This window comes from Vulpes vulpes, chromosome 15, assembly GCF_048418805.1.
Source record: "Vulpes vulpes isolate BD-2025 chromosome 15, VulVul3, whole genome shotgun sequence".
NCBI lineage: Eukaryota > Metazoa > Chordata > Mammalia > Carnivora > Canidae > Vulpes > Vulpes vulpes.
The window spans coordinates 88778637-88799497 of record NC_132794.1 but is presented as its reverse complement, the minus strand read 5'-3'; the positions used below and the strand labels follow the sequence as shown (position 1 = coordinate 88799497).

The following is a 20861-nucleotide window of genomic DNA, read 5'->3' as shown; positions in this document are numbered from 1 at the left end:
AATATGAGAGGCAACTCTGGTGGTAAGCCATTTGAGAAACCAGTGAAGGCCAGGGCACAAACTGAGCACAAGGAAATAGTGGCAATGTGAGGCACACATTTAGAAATTCAGAACATGAGTAGAGAAGGACTTTTTAAAGAGACTGAAATGGAAGCATGGAGAAGCTAAGTGACTCGCCTAAGGTTACATAACCAGCAACAAACTAAGGCTGGAACACAGGTCCTTAATTTTTTTTTAATTTTTATTTTATTTTATTTATTTATGATAGGCACACAGTGAGAGAGAGAGAGAGGCAGAGACATAGGCAGAGGGAGAAGCAGGCTCCATGCACCGGGAGCCCAACGTGGGATTTGATCCCGGGTCTCCAGGATCGCGCCCTGGGCCAAAGGCAGGCGCCAAACTGCTGCGCCACCCAGGGATCCCCACAGGTCCTTAATTTTTAAAACAGCATCCTTTCCCCTGTACTGACATCTGAAAATGTCTACAAAGAAAAATGAAAAAAAAAACATAGAAAGATAAGAAAACATGTCATCCCTTTACTAAAAGGGAAAGGAATGTAGATAATAGCTGACAGACTGCATGAAAAGAGCTCCTTATTAACTTTACCTCCAACAATTAAAAAAAGTAAACTAAGTAAAGAGAAAGCCGAACAGCAGCCATAAGGGTAAGGAGCTAAAGGAAGAAGAGAAGAATTCATATGAAAGGATTAACCTACAGTGCACATGAGCTGGCCCTGCAGACTTTCATTTCCCAGGAAGAGAAATCAACTGGCAGAAATGACTCTACTGAATGAGGTGACTGAATCACCACTTTTCACTTAGGGAATGGAAGGGGGCTGACAATGAAAACAAAGGGCCAATTTGGTGTCATTTCAAAAGAAAATAAAGGGGGATCCCTGGGTGAAAACAAAGGGCCAATTTGGTGTCATTTCAAAAGAAAATAAAGGGGGGATCCCTGGGTGGCGCAGCGGTTTGGCGCCTGCCTTTGGCCCAGGGCGCGATCCTGGAGACCAGGGATTGAGTCCCACGTCAGGCTCCCAGTGCATGGAGCCTGCTTCTCCCTCTGCCTGTGTCTCTGCCTCTCTCTCTCTCTCTCTATCATAAATAAATAAATAAACTTAAAAAAAAATAAAGAAAAGGGATGTAAATCAAAACTTTCAAAATCTACTTCTACACCTAAGAAAATAATGGAGAAAAATCATCACAAAATTCCTGGGCAGTTGCCTACAGAGTAGTAATCAACATGAAGACTGGAAGTACAAGTCTGGTCAAACTGATCTAATTGTCTTCTTTTATGGATTGACAGACCTGGTAAATTAAAGAGAAATAATAAAAGTAACCTCTTAATTTTAGCAAGGTTTTAGGTTTTAGGCTTATAATCATTAATATACCGAGAAATATATAGTCTGGATCACACAAGTATTAAGGTGGCATTTAACTGGAAAGTGGAATGTTCATCAATGTATTAAGTGTCAACACAAAGAACTGTGTGCTACTTATTTAGCAATAGCCAGTAAACTGGTCAGTTAATTTGAGGGTTAACATTTTCATCTCTGATGTAGGTCAGGGATATAAGTTTACCAAATAGAAGATGAAGGCAAAAATATGGATAAATATTGCATCTTGGAAAAAAAGATCACATTAAGATAAAAAGAGAAACATGGTTAGAAATAAGGGGGGAAATTTCACATTAGGGAAAAAAGACACCAAGAAAATGCCACACCAACCTAGATTATGAATCAGCAATGCAGAAGAGTCCTTAAAGGCAGAATAATGGGATGCCTAAAGAATTTCAAAAGGTAGCAGTTGTGATTAAATTTTTTTATTACAGTTGACTAAGTATTCTATAGGGATGATTTCATTTTTAAGCTCTTAGTGATTTAATTAAGCAAACTAGGGGATCAAATCATTACTTACCTACTTTGCCTTTCAGGCCTGTGACCCAAAAGATGCCTTTTAGAACCAGCCAATTAATCATCTACCCCCAAGAGTAAAATGGAAATAAGTTATAAAATAAAATTTTGGCAGGCTCTGAAAAATGAGAGAGCATCTTATTCTGAGAAATAATGATTATCTTCTACTTGTAATTTTAGGTGGGAATCAAGTGTTTTAATAAGTAAAACATGGGGAAATTTTACACATACTCCTGAATCTGGTCTTTAAAATGTAGTTTCATTGTTATGTGTGAATCATTGCTTTAAAACATGATTCAGTCAAATACAAAGGATCAAGGATGATCTATGCTTTGATTTCCCACTCTTAGTGCAGCTCTGATCTATTATGCACTCTGCTGGACTAATCACTTCCCCTGTGTTCTAAGACTTAGAAACTAAAGTTCTTATCCTCCAGATATACACATTAAGATTTGCTTAAAATGATTTCGGTACTTTTTTTTCTCGATTCTTCTCAATACTTTCTGAATCTTGTTTAAAATAAATAAATAAACTAATTAATTTTAAGTAGGTGGAGCCCAACACTGGTCTTGAACTCACAACCCTAAGGTCAAGACCTGAGTTGAGATGGTGTTGGATCCTTAACCAACTAAACCACCCAGGTACCCCCGAATCTCCTTTTTAATTAAGGACAAAGACACAGACTTCTCATTTTAAAATGGTAAGAAGACCAAAGCAGGGTGAGGGAACTTAGCAGGAAGTATTTAAACCTCAAAATCCCAAATCCCAAATTCATTAATTAGAAGGTTTTCATATGCAGTGTCCAACTCTGGGTCTTATAAAGAAAAACATAGAGGACTTAAAAGAGTTCAGAGTATAATCTGAACGAAATCAAATAAAGAGTTATGAAGAAAAAGTAACCACTGTCAGTCATATATTCTTCAGTCAATGAACATACACACTGAGTATCTTTTTATGAACCAGACACTATGCCAGACAGCAGAACCCCTCAAGGGGGGCAACTAGCTATTTAACAGCACTATTTATGGATGGCACATAGATTTCAATTTCCAAGCTAATTCTGACCAATTGGCAGTGATCAAGTCAAAACTCACAAAAAAGTGTCATAACTGATTAGCATTGTTTGTCATAGATAACAGATGGGAAGCAGAAGTACATAATACATATTTGTCTTTACTGTCTCATATTATAATGAGCACTAATTTTCTAAGAGCCGCATAAATAATAGTATGCTTAATTTGTAAAGCACCTTTCTAAATAAATGTTTTTACACATTAACTTAGGTTGTGCTAAAAAAAATTCTCCAGGGTACATCAGGCATTAGTTTTGCTTTGTTAGAAACTAGAGCAAAAAGGTATAAGAGACGTGCCTATAGCAACACAGCTAAAGTTAATGACAAAAACTCTATTACGGATCAGACTTCTTTATTCCTAAATAATTGGCCCCTGATCTCTAAAGATTAGAACAGGATGGTGTCCACATGTTCCCTATTTCTAGAAAGGAAAAAAAGAGGAAACTAGCCTAAACTACTCTACAAATTTAAGTTAGACCTAGGGAAGAATTTTTTGACAGCAAAAGCTGCTAACCATTGGAAGAGATAACTAAAAAAAAAGCCTGCTATCTTTCACTTTCGGAAGACCTTAAAAAAAATTTTTCCCCCTGGAAAAATTATTAATTACTCCAAAAGTCCCTTAAAAGGGATTACAGTATTGTAAAAAGAGCATGGGTTTTAATTAGAGAGGCCTTGGTTCAAATGCCTCCTCTCAATTTACCAATTAGGTAATTTTAGGCCAGTTACTTAACTTTCCAGCACCAGCTCTAAACTGGAGATAATATCTTCCATCACAGAATCATCATAACATATTACATTGCCTGGAGTTGCCTTCCCATCATTTTAATCACAAAAACTCATTATGCTTTTAATCTTAAAATCTTCAGAACTAAAAACAAATAATCCCATTAAAAATGGGCAAAATATTTGAACAGATATTTCTCCAAAGAAGACATAACAGATGGCCAAAGACACATAAAAAGATGCTCAACATCATTCATCCTCAGGGAAATGCATATAAAAATCACAATAAGATATCACTTCACACATTGCCAGAATGGCTAAAATCAAAAACATAAGAAACAAGTGTTGGCAAGGATGTGGAGAAATAGGAACTCTTGTGCACTGGTGCACTGGTGGAGGGAATGCACACTGGTACAGTCACTGTGGAAGACAGTATGGAGGTTCCTCAAAATATCAAAAATAGCTACCACAGGATCCAGTAATTGCACAACTGGGTACTTTATCCAAAGACTAAAAAACACTAATTTGAAAGGATACATGCGCCCCTATGTTTATTGCAGCATTATTTACAAGAGCCAAATTATGGAAGCAGCCTAAGAGTTCATCAATAGATGAATGGAGAAGAGGTGGTATATAAATACAATGGAGTATTATTAAGCCAAAAGAATAAACCTTGCCATCTGCAACACCATGGATGGAGCTAGAGAGTGTAATGCTAAGCAAAAGAATACCATATGATTTTTCACTCATATGTGGGATTTAAGAAACAAAACAAAGGAACAGGGGGGGAAAAAAGAGACAAACCAAAAACAGACTCTTAACTACACAGAACAAACTGATGGTTACCAGAGCGGCAGTGCGTGGGGGGATGGGTGAAATAGGTGATGGGAATTAAGAGTATACTTATCTTGATGAGGGCTGAGTAATATATAGAATTGTTGAATCACTATATTGTACACCCAAAACTAATTTAACACTGTACATTAACTATACTGGAATTAAAAAAATTCTTCAGAACTGAAGTGAGAAGAAAAACAACTGCTTAAAATCATATTTTCTTCCTTACTCAAGGCAGATACCCTCACTTGATTATAAGTCTTAAGCAGAAAAACAAAGTTTTTCCATCTCTCTAATTTTCTCATATAAGAGCACAATGCTTTACACAGGGCAAGTGCCTAGCTGAAATGCTAAATGTTGTTGATAGAGCATTAAAGGAGACTTAAAATAAAAAGGGTACGGCTAAAAAATATGCATTGAAATCTGTGCTAGACTCACCATATAATATTACCACTATTAGTAAAAACAGCAGCAGCTAACATTTATCATATACTTATTACAGGCCCATAGAAACAGGAGAGCGCACATTCCGATGGGTTCCAAAGATGACTAAGCATCTTTTGTGGATTATCTCACTTTAATTTTTTTTTTTTTTTTATTTATGATAGTCACACAGAGAGAGAGAGAGGCAGAGACACAGGCAGAGGGAGAAGCAGGCTCCATGCACCGGGAGCCTGACGTGGGATTCGATCCCGGGTCTCCAGGATCGCGCCCCGGGCCAAAGGCAGGCGCCAAACCGCTGCGCCACCCAGGGATCCCGATTATCTCACTTTATTTCCACTTTATGGATGAGGAAACAGAGGCCTCCAGAGAATACATAATCCATCCAACGTCACATAGCCAGTAAATGGTAGAACTTAGAGGTAGATCTAGCCAGCATGATTGTACAATCTATTATGTTATCCACTATGCTGTACTGATCCCTCCCCTTCCAGTGGAAGAAGATCTGGAACAAAAATATCTATTCTGTTTAATACCTAAATGGTACGTTTAATTTCCATAGGAAAAAAAAATCTTTTTTTTTTTTTTTTTAAGAAAAAAATCTTTAAGTGAGAGGTCTTGGGCTCCATGCAGGCAGCTACAAGATTATCTATCCTAATGCATAAAGAAGTCAAAAAGAGATATATCAGGAATTTTCCACATGCGTTTTCTCAGAGATGAAGAATGGGAGAGCTCCGAAGCATTATAAAGAATCTTCTATAACCTGTACAGCCTCAGCACCAATGGATAAGAGGAACTTATCACAGTGAGTCTCCATTCACAAATAAAGGCCTTCTTTAGAAAAGTAATAGGGTACTCACTGAGCCAACAGTCTCATTTTTAATTGCATCATTGAAATGTCCTCTGTATAAGTGGCATTTAAAACAAATACTTCAAATGAAGCTGCATGCTAATGTGCTTACAGGAAAATAGAGGGCAATACTTAAGACGGTATCTGTGCAAAACTATTGCTGCAGTACACGTAGAGTTCCAGTTAATATTACATGCATATAGTAGGGAAGCATGAGACACTGCAAAGAGTACTATCTCTCCCTCTAGTTATCTTCTGAAAGATCACAGAGAAAGCACTTTCCTCAGAGATAATTAAAAGAGGGTTAAGGATATTATACATTCTCCCTTACTCTAGTTCTATTATTAACATGTATAAAAACAAAAACAAAAAACCCCGAAAACAGAAAAATTCTCCCTTGTTTCTATATAGTCTGTAAAAGGCCTTTGAGTGAACATGCATTGGAAAAAATCAAAACTGCCTCATTAAAATCATTAAGGTTTCAAAAATTAGTTGGGTTCAACTCTAAAACTCTAGCACCTGCCATGACACACTCTGTCACTGGTTATCTGGCCAGTGCAGCTGAGAGTCCGCAAGCTGCCTGCTATCACCAAAGCAGAGTGGACAGGAAGTATTAATGGCCTTGTTAGAACCGGCAATAAACAAGGAGTCTGAAACTTCCATTCGTTTTAATGGAAAAATGAAGTTACTTTTTGGTAAGTGGAATTTTCAGAATAAATTGCCTTCACAGGTTCCACAGATCGTGGGCTAAGGCAATGAGACTGTCTAAAGCCTGGAGGTTGATAAAAAGTACTTAAGTGTAAGGCCAGAGTCCCAGGCCTTTACATGTAAGTCAACAGCCTAGAAAAAGGGAAGAGAGATTTTAACCTCAATTCCAAACTACAAGGAAAGAAAAACCCTGCTGTGGATCAGTGGAAATACTTTCTAAGGACATGGAGGTACCGCAAAATAATCAGAAGATAGGTTAATCTAGATGTACACTAATGGAGCCACTCAAGACTGTCTTTAAAGAAAAAAAATACCTCCTACAGTTACTATCATCCATGTCAGTAGCTGGCTTTTCCTTAATTTGTTTTTTACTTTTAATCTAAACCATTAGATAATATCACAGCAATTGTGGCCCTGTAAAACCACAGCAAATGTTTTCTGCTTGGGAGACTACTATGTCTTCACAGGAAAATTTTGCTCAGACTTTGGAGCAGGAACTACAGAAAAAGCCACGGCTGATAAGCTGAGAAGACCGAACCTATCTCCTGGAAAACAACAGTTAAGAGCATGGATTCGGATGCCGTGGTATGTGGAACAGAAGGACAAATCCTACAATGTCTTCCCCCTAAATATAAGGCATGAAAACAATTTCAACACACTTGGAAGGCTCCTAGGAAATGGAAAACAAAATGGAATGGGCTTCATTTTTTTTTTTTTTTTTTTAACACATGCCTATTGTGAGCTCTAGAGAATGAGAGAGGAATGCCATCACTTCAACTCACCTCGGGCTTCCTGCAGTTTCTTGAGCTCTGCTTGTCTTTCTGTTTTATTCTGCTTACTTCGAACCCCAAGGGCACTGATGACTAACCTTCTGGCAAGGGCTGCTGAAGTCTCAGGACGCTCCTTTGCTGGCTGGAGGAACTCTGAATGGGAGAAAGGGAGGGAGCAAGAGGAAGTAAGGAAGAGAAAGCACTCTAGCACCAAATGATTTAACTCTGTAATTAACATATAAAATAGACTAACAAGGGCTGCCTCAGCAGTAATTAATACAGGCCAACAGATGATGATCAGAGAAAACTAACATGGCAAAGCACAAACAACCCTGGCTTCCTCATCTGTATTAACACAACTTCTACAGTAACACTTTCAAACAGTTCAACACTGAGGTAAGGTGGAATCAGATGTCATCAGAAAACCGCAGCCACATTGCTTGGCTGTAACTCCCACCCTCTCTCCAAGTGGCTGCTCAGATGCCATATTTCCAACATAGCCTTTGTCTTTTCTTTAAAAACACACTTCCTTTAACACTAAAAATAAAAGTGATATGTCTTTAGAATGCTAGATGAGGTACAAGTGCTGGAAAAACAGTAACACAATCATCAACAAGAAAAAGCCCCTGAGATTATAGGCTCACCGGCATAAGCTCTAGCTTTGGCCTTGGCTGCTCTTGTGGCCTGTGACAAGGGCCGGATTTTCACCATGGTATGTTTACTACCCAGAGCATCACGAGCTGCAAAGAGGAATAAATATAAGGAAGTAGAAGTATGAAGAAGAGTGATACAAAAGAAAATTTAAGGCTAACCCTCAAAGTATTTCCTAGATGTCTAGATGTTAGTTTTATTTTTCATGGCAAGTTAAAGAGGTGGTCAGCTCTAGAAAATCCATAAACAACCTGGCAAGTGATTATTTTAGATCAGGGATCAGCAAACTATGATTTTGTGACCAAATCCTGCCAAACACCTGTTTTTGTAACATTTTATTGAAATAGAGCCATTTCTATTCATTTGAATACTGTTTAAGGATGCTTTCTTATTACAACAGCAGAATTGAGTAGTGACAGAGATCTTATACCCTAAAATATTTACTATCTGATCCTTTACAGTTGCAGACCTCTATTCCAGGTGGTTCAGACAGAAACCAACATCTCTAATTTCTTTGAATGCCTCTGTATCACATCGATCATGAGGCTAATGATATAAGTAAAAAAGGCCCAATCATATATTCAGAAAGTAGGTATTATAATCTCTCACTAGAAAGGTTCAAGGGCTACTTCAAATTCATTTGCCTAGGTGGTCACAAAAAAAGTCACAAAATTTTTAAGATTTAGTAACACTGGCTTCTTAAATTTCTACCTATAATCTATTTATGTATGATCATAACTGACAGTTATACAGCATGTAACACTGGAAGGAGCTGGCTCTCTCTCCAAATTGCTACTGGATTAAGGTGAAAAGGGAGAGGGAGAGCACATGGGTACAAAGTACTATGCCTCAAAAACCTGTATGTGCCATTTATCTACACCGGCTGAATAAAATGCCAACGGGCTAGAACACAAGGGAAGTAAGAACAAGTAGCAGGAGAAAATAGACAATAAGGGAAGAACACTGCAATCCACTGGGTGAATACCTGTAATTGGACTGGAGAATACTCCTAGGGCATGTGTGTCATCCACCCATTTAATATCAAATCCTTTCTTTCTGTAACAAAACAACACAATTTTATTTCTTAAAATAAAATTTAGTTTTATAAAACATCTTTCAAATAGAGTCTCATAAAGCATTTCATGATGAGATAAACACTCAACGAGCGCACAGGTGGAATGGGGATAATGACACAAAAAACAGCTTGGAGGACAGAAGAAGCCACTGAATTTTAAAAGCAATTATACCATCATAAAGAACTACCTGGGACTATTTTACGTTCCCAGCCATTTTATAGACACCAACTAATTAATCCTCACATGTCCCTTGGGGAGGTAATGTATTTATCATGCTATTTACAAGAGATGTTCTTATGGGCACAGAACAAGAAGAGGTGAAAAGAGGAAGCAGAGGAGAGGTAGAAGAATAGTGCAAGAGGAGGTAGGCAGGGAAGGTCACCTGGATTTAATGCAAATGAAAGCTCATAGACAGACGGAGAGGGAGAGGGAGATATGTCATTCAGAGCAAGAAACTGGGATGCCTGGGTGGCTCAGTGTTGAGCATCTGCCTTCAGCTCAGGACGTGATCCCGGAATCCTGCGATCACGTCCCACACTGGGCTCCCCTCAAGGAGCCTGCTACTCCCTCTGCCTGTGTCTCAGCCTCTCTCTCTGTGTCTCTCATGAATAAATAAATAAAATCTTAAAAAAAAAAAAAAAAAAAAAAAAACAGAGCAAGAAACAAACCCTCAAAACAAAACAAAAAAATCAAGGAATTGAGAAAAACTGACCTGTTCTTTCTAGTTGGAGAAAGTAAGAAAGGGAAAACAGGAAAGAACTGCGGCAAAGTCAGAAAAATTCAGGATAAAAGATAATCAAGATTAGAGAAACATCAGACAAAATTAGAAAAGAATGACTGTTAAAAATACGTTTATTGTGGAACAGAGCTACATTGCAGTGAGCACAATGACTATCAAAATGATGATATTTTTTCAGCTAGGAACTTAAAAACTGTTCATAGATTCAACATAGCTCTTCTGTAGAAAGGGCATGGGGTTGAGGGTCAGATACTATAGGAGTCAACATTCTGCCACCTTGAGATCTTGGGCAGATTTAACTTCTCTTGAAGCTAGGTCTGCTCATCTATAGAAATGGGCATAGCACTTTCCAAACAGAGTTATTATGAAAATGGAAATGAGATCCTCTGTGACAAGGCAAAGAGCACAGTGTTGAACACTTATGGGCATTTAATAAATGAATGGTGCTCATTATTTTTTACAACTAATAGCAATATTCATCAGAAATATTATTAATATTGATAAAGATAGTGACTAAAATATAAAGTTGACTCAGGTATTTGACCCTCACATTATTATAGACTTCTGCACTGTGACCTTGACTTTATTTTTATAAAGCACTATAAAGAAAGAAAAAGAGACAACAGCTAAAATATCTTCCTTCAGTCAAGAAAAAAATTCCTTTAAGGAAAAAAGGAATGAAGAAGGCTTTGAAGGTTAGTTAAAGAATTTCCTGAATGTAAGAGTAAGTCTGACCATGGCATAAAATGACCACAGGGGTTGGAGACTGAAAAAGTTCAATAGCAGAAGAGCCTATATAATAAGAGTCTACAAAAAGGTTAGAAAAAGACCTTAGATGAGATCTGGAGCGCCTTTTAGACTTTGGAATTTCATAATCCTTTAAAATGCTTCTCCTTTTTTAGGAATGTTTTTGGGTTTGATAGAAAAATGGTCTATTAAAGGTAAAATTAGGAAGAAACAAAGCAAAGGGAAATTAATAATTCATAAGAATTAATTAGCCTTTAGGAAATTCCAGACATCAACAAAGCTAATCTTTGCTTTTAAAAATCATCATTACCAATAACAATCTAAAATAGTTCTACTTTGAAATTAAAACTCACTGCTTTTTCAAATCTATTAGGCACTTTATATGGAACAGGTGCTGATACAAGGTCTTAACATGTTAATGAATTCGACTAACTGACCAACCCTATACAATTAGCATAAGGTCTATGGAAAGATTAGCCATCCTCCAGGATCCAGTCACCCCCTTACTTTTTTTAGTTATAGAACTGATACCCTCCCCTCATCCAAATTGAAGTGAGGTGCGTGGCTGCTAGCTAGTTTTGCCTGTTCTAGAACTTTATAGAAAAACAGGGTGCTTGTTTTTGTACATAAAATTTCACTGAATACAGCTATGCTCATTTGTTTACATACTGTCAGTGGCTGCTTTTGTGCAATGATGGCAGAAGTGCCTAAAATATTTCTTATCTGGCCCTTTAAGTAGGGGGTTAAACCCTAACAGAATTTTACAAATTCAAGATCTACATGAGTTGAATTTTAAATTAAAATTTGTAATATCAGATAACAGACCTACGTATTTTTAATATCAGGATTAGAGTGTTAAAGTATAATCCTTCTTGCTATTGACTTCTTCCAGATCCTGAAGATCTCTTTCTTAGTAATTTTCTTTCTGGATGGTTTCTTGATTCCTGAAGCTTATTTTCTTCTTATAAGTTAAAGATACAGAGGTATACTTCTGATTCTCTTAGCTTGTCCTATACATGTATGAACTATGTACATAAGAAGAATCAGTGCAATTGTTTTCAAACCCACTTATGTCAGTTTTGATTTATATGTTCATTACATAATTTAGTAAAATTAAAACAATGAAATATGAGTGTGAAAAAGAAAGATGTTCGGTCTATAAAATCAACTGAATGCTTTGCAAGAATAGAGAGAATGGTGAAGTCACTAAAAAATCCAAAAATGAGGGGGTGCCTGGTGGCTCAGTTGGTTGAGCATCTGCCTTTGGCTCACTCAGGTCATGGTCCCAGGGTCTTGGGATCAAGCCCCATGTTGGGCTCCCAGCTTGGTGGACAGCCTGCTTCTCCCTCTCCTGCTACTCCCCTTGCTTGTATGCTCATGCACTCTCTGTTGAATAAATAAATTTTTAAAATCTTAAGAAAATAATCCAAAAATGATTATCAATTATGTTTGACCAAAACAGCTCTAAAAGAGAAAACATTTTAACCTATAAGGAGTAAGCACTCAGATGACTCTAAAGGTTTATTAAAGTTCTCACTCCACTTTAGTTGATGTATTATGAGGATAATCTAAAAGAACTCTTCTACCAATAGGCCAGTAACTTAAAAAAAAAAAAAGGCCTTGGCACCACATCAAAGACTGCCAAGTGACTAGACATTTATATGTGTTGTTAAACTAGTTGAGACACACAACGATCATTTTTTACCATTCTCCACTTGACTATTTCTATCTCAGTGGTCAGAATAACCTCAAATCAATAATTTAATTTACAGTGCTGCTGAACTTTTAGGGCCCTTGGTGCTTGGCAGAAGAAAACACGTAACCTCTCAGGAGAAATCTTCTACTGTAGACTTCAATTCCCATAAATAAAATTCCAAGGAAACTAGTTGGCTCACAGTAAAAAAAAATAAATAAATAAGTAAACCTCTAAAAAAGCAAGGTACCAAGAGTGAGAATTTGCAGAAACAGAACTAAAAGACTTCAAGTAAAGGGATTACCAGACAGACCACAGAATGTCTACATTTAATACTTAAGAAATTGTTTAAATCTTGAAAATATTTTAGAAAAGAAACAAGAAACTATAAAATGCCCATATAGATTTTAAAGAGAGAGAACTTAGAAAAATGAAAAACACAGATGAAATTTAAACATTCAACAGACAGATTTAACAGCAAATTAAACACAGCTGAAGAAAAAATTAGTGAACTGGAAATTAAAGCTCTTTACCTCTAACTATTCAGAATGTAAAAGAGACAAACATGGAAAACAAAAAAGAGAGGTAAAATGAGGATTAAATGAGAAGATCTAATATATATTTTCTTGGCATCTTAGAGAAGGTAAAAGAGAAAAAAAAAAAAAAGCACTACCTAAAGAGATAATGTATATATTCTCCAAAATCAATGAAAAATAAAAACTCACTGATTTAAGAAGCTCAAGTAATCTCGAGAAGAATAACTTTTTAAAGAAGCAAAGCCACATCATACTAAAATACACAATACAAGAAAAAGAGAAACCTAAGAGCAACCAAAGAGAAAAGACAGATTACATTCAAAAGCAACAGTTGTGAACTTACAGCTGGCTTATACTCCATAAAGCCAGTAAACTAAATCTGCACATTTCTGAGAGAAAAATAACTGCCTACCTAGAATTCAATACCTCGCAAACATCTTTGAAAAATGAGGCTGAAATAACACCATTAAAGAAACAACAAAAAACCAAATGGGTTTGTTAACAGCAGATTGTTACTAAACTAAATGGTAAAAGAATATATTCCATGCAGGAAGAAAAAGATTTCAGATGGAAGATATAAGATGCAAGAAGTATAAATGAAAAACACAGGAAGTAGATAAATCAGAATGCTATGTAAAATACTAACAGAAAATGGAGTTTAAAAAGAAAAAAAATTAAAAAGAAAATAGTCACAAGAGCATATTAGTTGGGGGTGGTGGAAAGGGAGGGAATTGGATTGGGAAATGGAGTTCAAAGCCCTTATAGTATTTGGAAAGAATATAAAAATATTAACTTTAGCCATTGATAAGTTAAGCATGCAGTTTGTAATTTCTAAAGTAACCACCAAAGAATAGAAACACAGTATCATTTCCAAATAAAATAGAATGAGAAAAAAATACCTCATCAATCCAAAAGAAGGCAAGAAAGAAGAGAAAAAGACGAAACAAGTAAACACAAAAAAAGATGGCAGGCATACATCTAAATATATCAATAATTGTAACAACTATAAACAGACTAAATGCACCATGAAGACATCCAGAAGTCATCACTGAAGATATTCTTCTTAAATGCCTAAAATGAGGTCTAAAAAGACTATTTGGCATTTTTAAAGAACTTTAGAAGACAGGCTTGATACAGGAGATTTCCAACGGATTTGGAGAAGACAATAAACAAAACTGATGCTAAAGTAAACAACAGGGAATATGCAAACAAGAGATGATTTTTCAGAAGACATTTTAAGAAAACTTCATCCCACCTTCCCAAGTATGCCCAACCAATTGTAAATACTTACTGATAACTGCAGAAAACCCGCAGGAGGTCTTCAGTACGAAATTCTTGGGGGAAGTCATAAATTTCAATGACATGTGGAAATTCACAATCACTGAGGTCAATATCAGGAACTTCATGGTTGTAATAATCAAATCTAGGTTCCTGGATACTTTCTCTATTCTTCATATTCCCTGATAACTAGGGAAGAAGCAGCATGTAAGTGACTGTCATATCTAGCCAGAGCATTCTAAAATATCCTACCATGTGTAAATAATTCTTGTCTCCATATTCCAATTCCTTAACCTTTAGCGCTGTCTCTGTATTAATGTTTTTTGTGAATACAATAATGACCTGGGGTCTATCATTCAGTTTATATTAACATGTGGAATACAGGGGGTGCCTGGGTAGCTCAGCTCAGATCATAAGCCCAAGGTTCTGGGATAGAGACCCACGTCAGGCTCCCTGCTCAACAGGGAATCTGCTTCTCCCTCTCCCTCTGTACCCTCCTCCCCCACTCATGCTCGCTCTCTCTCTCTCTCTCTCAAATAAATCTTTTTTAAAAAATGTAGAATACTTAAAAAGGTGTCGAAATTCCAACAAAGATAGGCAATGCATGAAACTTAACTTGCATCTATCAACTAGAATGTGAGAAAATGTAGAATGATTAATGTGGTGAGTTACAAATGGTACATCTTAGAAAATGAATTTCAGAAAATAGCTGGAGATGAATTAATAACATTTGTTTTATTTGAGCTTATTGATCAGGCTCATCTCAGTTTCTTTTCTGGAAGTAAACAAAAACAACACAAATTTTAAAAATGAAAACACTGTTAGCCTACTTTTTGGTGCAAGTAGTTTACAAAGGAATTTGTTAAGACAAATATAAATGATAAAAGCAATTATATTTAAGGTCTCTAGCATAACAGCTACCTATAGGAATTCTCACATAGCAGATTAGTAAAAAAAAAAAAAAAAACTAACAGTAATGAAAAATACTTAAAATTCTACTATCCTATGAAAAAACTAAAGGCTATTAACTATTTCACATTTCCGGAAGCAGAAAGGAAGGGGGAAAATGGAAAGGTAGGTAGCAAAGCCAAAACAGTCATTTTGTCATTCACCTGTTAAAAAAACCTAGCTCCTGCTACTGACCACCCAAAGCCCTCAGACCTGAGAATGTCTTCTCCCTGTTAAATCAAAAGTCCAACTAGGTCTCTTCCAGATCAGATTTTCCCTCATTTATATTCTGCCTCACTGCCCATCAAATGAGGAAATGAGAACTTACAATGCCAAAGATATATCTCCTTTTCTTGCAGAAGTAAAAAATGGATTCAAGAATTTTATTTGGGAGGAAGAAGAAAGGGAAGATGATAATAGGTAAAGTCAACAAAAATGTTCCTTTATTGTTGTACCTCTAGTTCCTTTTCTCCATTAACCTTTAGTTTACATCTAAAAAATATAAGAATAAATATAGCACCTATACCCACAGATAGGTGTGTGGATTAAATGATTTGTAAGTGCTCAGCACACTAAGTATAATACTTATATATTACCTAAGTATTCAATGAATTCAACCCACTTAATTAAATTTTAACTGAGTGCCGAATCTATTACAGGCCAAGTGCCATGTTATTTCCACTCTGCTTAGGATGTAGAAAGCAGGAAGAGAATATTCCTTCCATCATAATAATGAAAACAGATTAGGTGATCCATAAAATCGTTAACTCTTCTCAAATTTACCACATGGCTGAGTATGCAAGACAACAACAACAAAAAAAAAACCCTGAAATCCCAAGAGTGACAAGTCCCTCCAAAGAGAGACAGAACACAGAAACTGTTTTGCCACTGACAGATCATGATCAAAAAAAGCGGACACTACAAAAGTGGGCAAGGAGGAATCAGCTCAACTTAAATTCTTAAAAGCCTAAAGAGGGCTGGTCTATCAGTTTAGAATAACCCAGAGCCCCAGAGACAAGGAAGGTATGCAGTCATTTCTAAGTCTATCCATATGCCAGTGCCACACTGTCTTGATTACTGTAGTTTTATAACAGCTTTTGAAATCAGAAAGTTTGAGTCTTCCTACTTTTCCCTGCTTTTTCAAAATCATCTTGGCTATTATGGTCCCTTGGATTTCCATATAAATTTAAGGATCAGCTTGTCAATTTCTGCCCAAAAGGGGGGAGGGGAGCTGGAATTTGTTATATATGTAAATCAATTTGAGAAGTATCTCAACATTTTAAGATTTTATTTATTTATTTGACAGAGAGAGAGTGCAGGTGTGCAAGCACAAGCAGGGGCAGCAGCAGCAGAGGGACAGGGAAAAAAAGCAGGCTCCCCAAACGAGCAGGGAGCCCAACTTAGGGCTCGATCCCACAGCTGAAGGCAGACACCTAACTGACTGAGCCACCTGGGTGCCCCAAGAAGTATCTCAACAATATTAAGAAAAGATAAACATGGGATATCTTTCCATTTATTTAGGTCTTAATTTCTTCCAACAATGTTTTGTAGTTTCTGAAGTACAAGTTTCATACTTCTTTTGTGAAATTACTAAATAGTTTTTAAATGCAATTGTAAATGGAACTGTTTTCTTAATTTCAATTTTGGATTTCTGGCTTTGCCTCTTTAAGTTACTCTGCAAAAACCAAAACAAATCACCGCATGTCTGTGCATTTATAAATTGGGGCTAAATACTGCATTGTGAGAGGTAAACAATGCATGACTACAATACCTTGGAATTATAAATCCTAAGAACTGATTATAAAGAGGAAGGAAAAGAGGCACAATGGTCTGGCAGGAACATTTGATTATGGTCCTTTGTTCTAACCCAGTCAGTAAAATTGAACTTATATACTTCTATCCCATTTCTAAGGAAATTATTCAGTGTTTTGGCTTCTGGGACTGGTTAAATACAAAGTGTTAATAATAGAAAAACAGACAATTCTTATTCTACATTTCAAAATAATGGATATAAAGCCTGCAAATTACATACTCCTGACCAGTTTTTCCTATCACACATCACTGTTATCAGGGATTCCTAACTTTTCCAAGGAGGAGGAAGAACTTCATTTTATTTTCCCATGGTACTGATATTGGTGAGATCAGTTTACATTTCTACTGGTAACACATTTTTTGTGCAGGTAGAGTGATAGGTAGGAGGCCATACTGTTAATGGCACTTTCCCTACTGAGAATCTCAGCCAAACATGACAGGGAGCCTTGACAGAGTAAAGAGAGAGTTTGTGACAGTGAAGAGAGAAATGCCTGAGAACAATATGGAATGAAGTGAGGATGAGAGCAAGACTGTGAAGGGAAGTGAGGGGGTGGGGCCTATGTCACAGAGGGATTAGACAAGGCAATAGACACAGCTTTAAGGAGAGGTGCTAAAATACCATGCACCAATTATGTAGATATACCTGCAGCACACCTGTACTGTCCAACACCGTAGCTGTCAGCCACATGTGGCTACTGAGTACTTGAAAACCGTGACTAATCTAAATTGAGATGTTTTATGTATAAAATACACATCAGATTTCAAAAATTCCATAGAAAAAAATAAAATCTCATTAATTTCTTATATTGATTACATGTTGAAATGATATTCTGGATATATTATTAATTTCACCTGTTTCTTTTTACTTTTCTTAATGTAGTTGCTAGAAAAATTTTAATTATATACATGGTTCCTATTTGTAGTTTGCATCATAATTCTATTACAGGCCACTGAAACATTTACTCTAAGAGTCACACGTACTGAAGTAGTACCTGCTATACTGTCCATGTGAAACCTTCATATATTAAGACCTACATACGGATTTTTCTTTTTTGATGACTAAGAAGTGTTTGATAGATCAATAAAGGGAATAGTTCTGAATTTGATTCATTCTGATATCTCTATTAAAACAAGGGAAAGTTTGCAAATAACTCAGCAAATAATTTTAAGAATCATAAACTTTTTAGAATCTTTTAACAGTGGTCTGTCGTGTTTGTTTAAAAAGCATAAGGGAAATCTGAGTATTCCTTCATATGTATAACTAGCTTCCACAAAAACCATTCAACTAAATTAAAATTCTCTTCCCCAAAGCGAGGGTTTTAAGAATCTCACAGCCTGGTAGTCTGGTCTTGAAAACAAGTCTGTAAAATAGTACCTGACCTTGCTATGACTTAATTGCCTCGATCCCTATTTGTAGTGGAAAAAAAGAGTGGGCAGAGTAGGTCAATTAGGCATGGATCACTGAGCTTTTTATTTTTTGTTAGATCCTTGGTTCTTTGAGATACAGAAAGAAACATAAAAAGTTATGAAGTTACCAGCTATTTACTCTCTACAGACAAAAAACAAAAATATGCTACATTATTTTGGAATAAAGTCATATTTATATCTCTGTCAGATGAGCATGTCAGATGGCTGTTATTATTATCCTGATTATAAAGATGGAGGATTGCATCACTGAGAGACTAAAGGATAGCCTTAAGATTACAAATCAAATTACTGACAGAGTTTGAATCGTTAACTCAGGTCTCCTGACTGCTAGTCTAATATTCCTTCCATAACATGATGAAAAGGTCTTTCAGTGAACACAATCAGAAACAGTGCTGTATTAATGTTCAGGACATTAGTATTCTCTCTGATTAAGGATTTATGGATATAAGGAAGAAGGAAGGGAAGGAGAAAAGGAAGGAGGGAGAGAGGGTCTATGGCAAAACTAAAAAGATAATACAAGGTTGCTGATTTCTTTCTAGCCATATATTCTAGATAACATACAAAGCATAAATTAGACTTCACTGTTGTGACCATGTCACTCAAAGATCTTCAGTGGTTACACTTAAAGCTCTCATAATTTGGCCCTGCTTCTCAAAGATATCCAGTGGTTACACTTAAAGCTCTCATAATTTGGCCCTGCTTCTCAAAGATATCCGTGTACTAATTCCCTTAATCTGTGATTACAGTACACGACAAAGGAGAACTGAGGTAGGAGATGGAATAAAGGTTGCTAATCGGCTGACTTTAAATTAGGAAGATTATCCTAGATTTTCGGGGTGGACCCAGTTATAATCCTAAGGGTCCTTAAAAACAGAAGAACTCAGAGGAGAGGAGACAGTGAGTCAGACTGATGATATTGGAAAGACTCAACTGATCATTGCTGGCTTTGAAAATGGAAGGGCCATGAGCCAAAGAATGTAGGCAGCCTCTAGAAGCTGAAAAAGACAAGAGAATAGGTTCTTCCCAAGAGCCTGTAGAAAGGAATACAGCCCTGCCAACACTAATTAATTAGCCCAGTGAGACCCATTTTAGACTTCTGACCTCCAGAACTGTAAGATAATAAATTTGTGTTGCTTTAAGACACTGGTTTGTGGTAATTTACTACATCAGCAATAGTATACTAATATACCTTTCTAGCCTTATCTCTCATGTTATCCCTCAAAATATGCTACACTCCAACCAAAGAATAATACTCACTATGTCTAAACATATCTTATTTCCTCCTGCTTATTGCTTTGGTCTTATCATTTTGCAAGTGCTAACATCGGTTTGCACATCTCAAAATATCATACCACCTCTTCTATGATTCCTTCTCTATATACCCCAAATCATATATAATTTGACTCTTCCTCTACCCTTTTACAGCATTTACCTCATCTGCACTACTTTTGAAATACTCATTACACAACACCTTATATTACAGCTGGGCCTGTCTCTTCCTTCAACGTCATTCTGATCACCTAGCCACCCACCCAACAGACATTTAATGTATGTTCAGCATAGATTTTACAAAAGGAACTTGAATTTCAATATGTAATAGAGTTGTATTAAACTTAGTTATGTCTGTAACAAATTTAAACACAGGGGCATCAAGTCACAGGGACAAGAACAACAAAGACTCAACCACAAGCTGATGATGTAACATGTTAACATTACAGAAATAACCCACGCAATCAATTCTCAATTAACACAAGTTAGGTTACTCAAGTTCTTTGTTTCTATTTTTCTCTTCCACTTACATCTTGTGGCTACTAAATAACTGATTAACTCACTTTCTGTTGAAGAAAAGCAATTTAAAGTGTCATTATTTACTGTAAACCTTGATAAATTAAAAGATTTGGTTGGAGAACAGGCTAAAGCTATAAACAACAACAAAATAATAATAAGGTTTTTGGACTATCTGGATATAATTCTAAGGTGTGCTAGTATCACAGAAAGTTGAGAGCAACAGCCAAGAATTTTTCATGTTGGTCTACAGTACTGTGAATAAACCAAAAGCGTGTATTAAAATGTTTTACCCATTTAACTTCTCATATTTGGTAGATAGGGAAATAGCAGTGTTTATTTATTTTTAAAGATTTTATTTATTATTCATGAGACAGAGAGAGAGGCAGACACAGGCATAGGGAGAAGCAGGCTCCCTGCAGGGAGCCCGATGCAGGACTCAATCCCAGGATCCCAGGATCACGCCCTCAGCCAAAGGCAGACACTCAACTGCTGAGCTACCCAGGCATCCCAACACTATTTATTTTTAAAAAAGAAAAAATTATTTCAAGTTTTTTCAAATTTCTCATTACCCAAGTTCAAAAACATCCAAAAGGAGTTCCCTAAAAAGCTATCAGTAAAGTATTACAGCATAAATATTTATATGCTATATAGCAAAAATGATAGATTCTAGCCCTCTTTTACACTATTTTGGGCCTAAGTCCTTTTCAACAGAAGGATAAATTTAGACTTTTAAACTCTAACATTTTATATAGTAGGTATAAGAGTAGATAATGTCTCCAATGGAATTCCCTACCCACAAATAAAATTATCAACTATATCTAGGCTATACCCCCACTGACCTTACCAGGAAAC

General features: G+C 36.3%; 1 protein-coding gene across 50 annotated transcripts in view; it reads right to left on the bottom strand.

The window, feature by feature from the left end:
• The window catches only part of R3HCC1L (R3H domain and coiled-coil containing 1 like), a 130863-nt gene that overhangs the window by 47918 nt on the left and 62084 nt on the right, over positions 1 to 20861 (bottom strand). For all 50 annotated transcript variants that reach the window (XM_025991644.2, XM_072739684.1, XM_072739693.1 and 47 more), the window contains 4 exons: positions 14047 to 14222; positions 8950 to 9020; positions 7958 to 8053; positions 7326 to 7466 (listed from right to left, as the gene is read on the bottom strand). In XM_025991644.2, coding sequence (XP_025847429.2) covers positions 7326 to 7466; positions 7958 to 8053; positions 8950 to 9020; positions 14047 to 14222 — 484 coding nt within the window. The remainder of the gene's footprint in view (positions 1 to 7325; positions 7467 to 7957; positions 8054 to 8949; positions 9021 to 14046; positions 14223 to 20861) is intronic.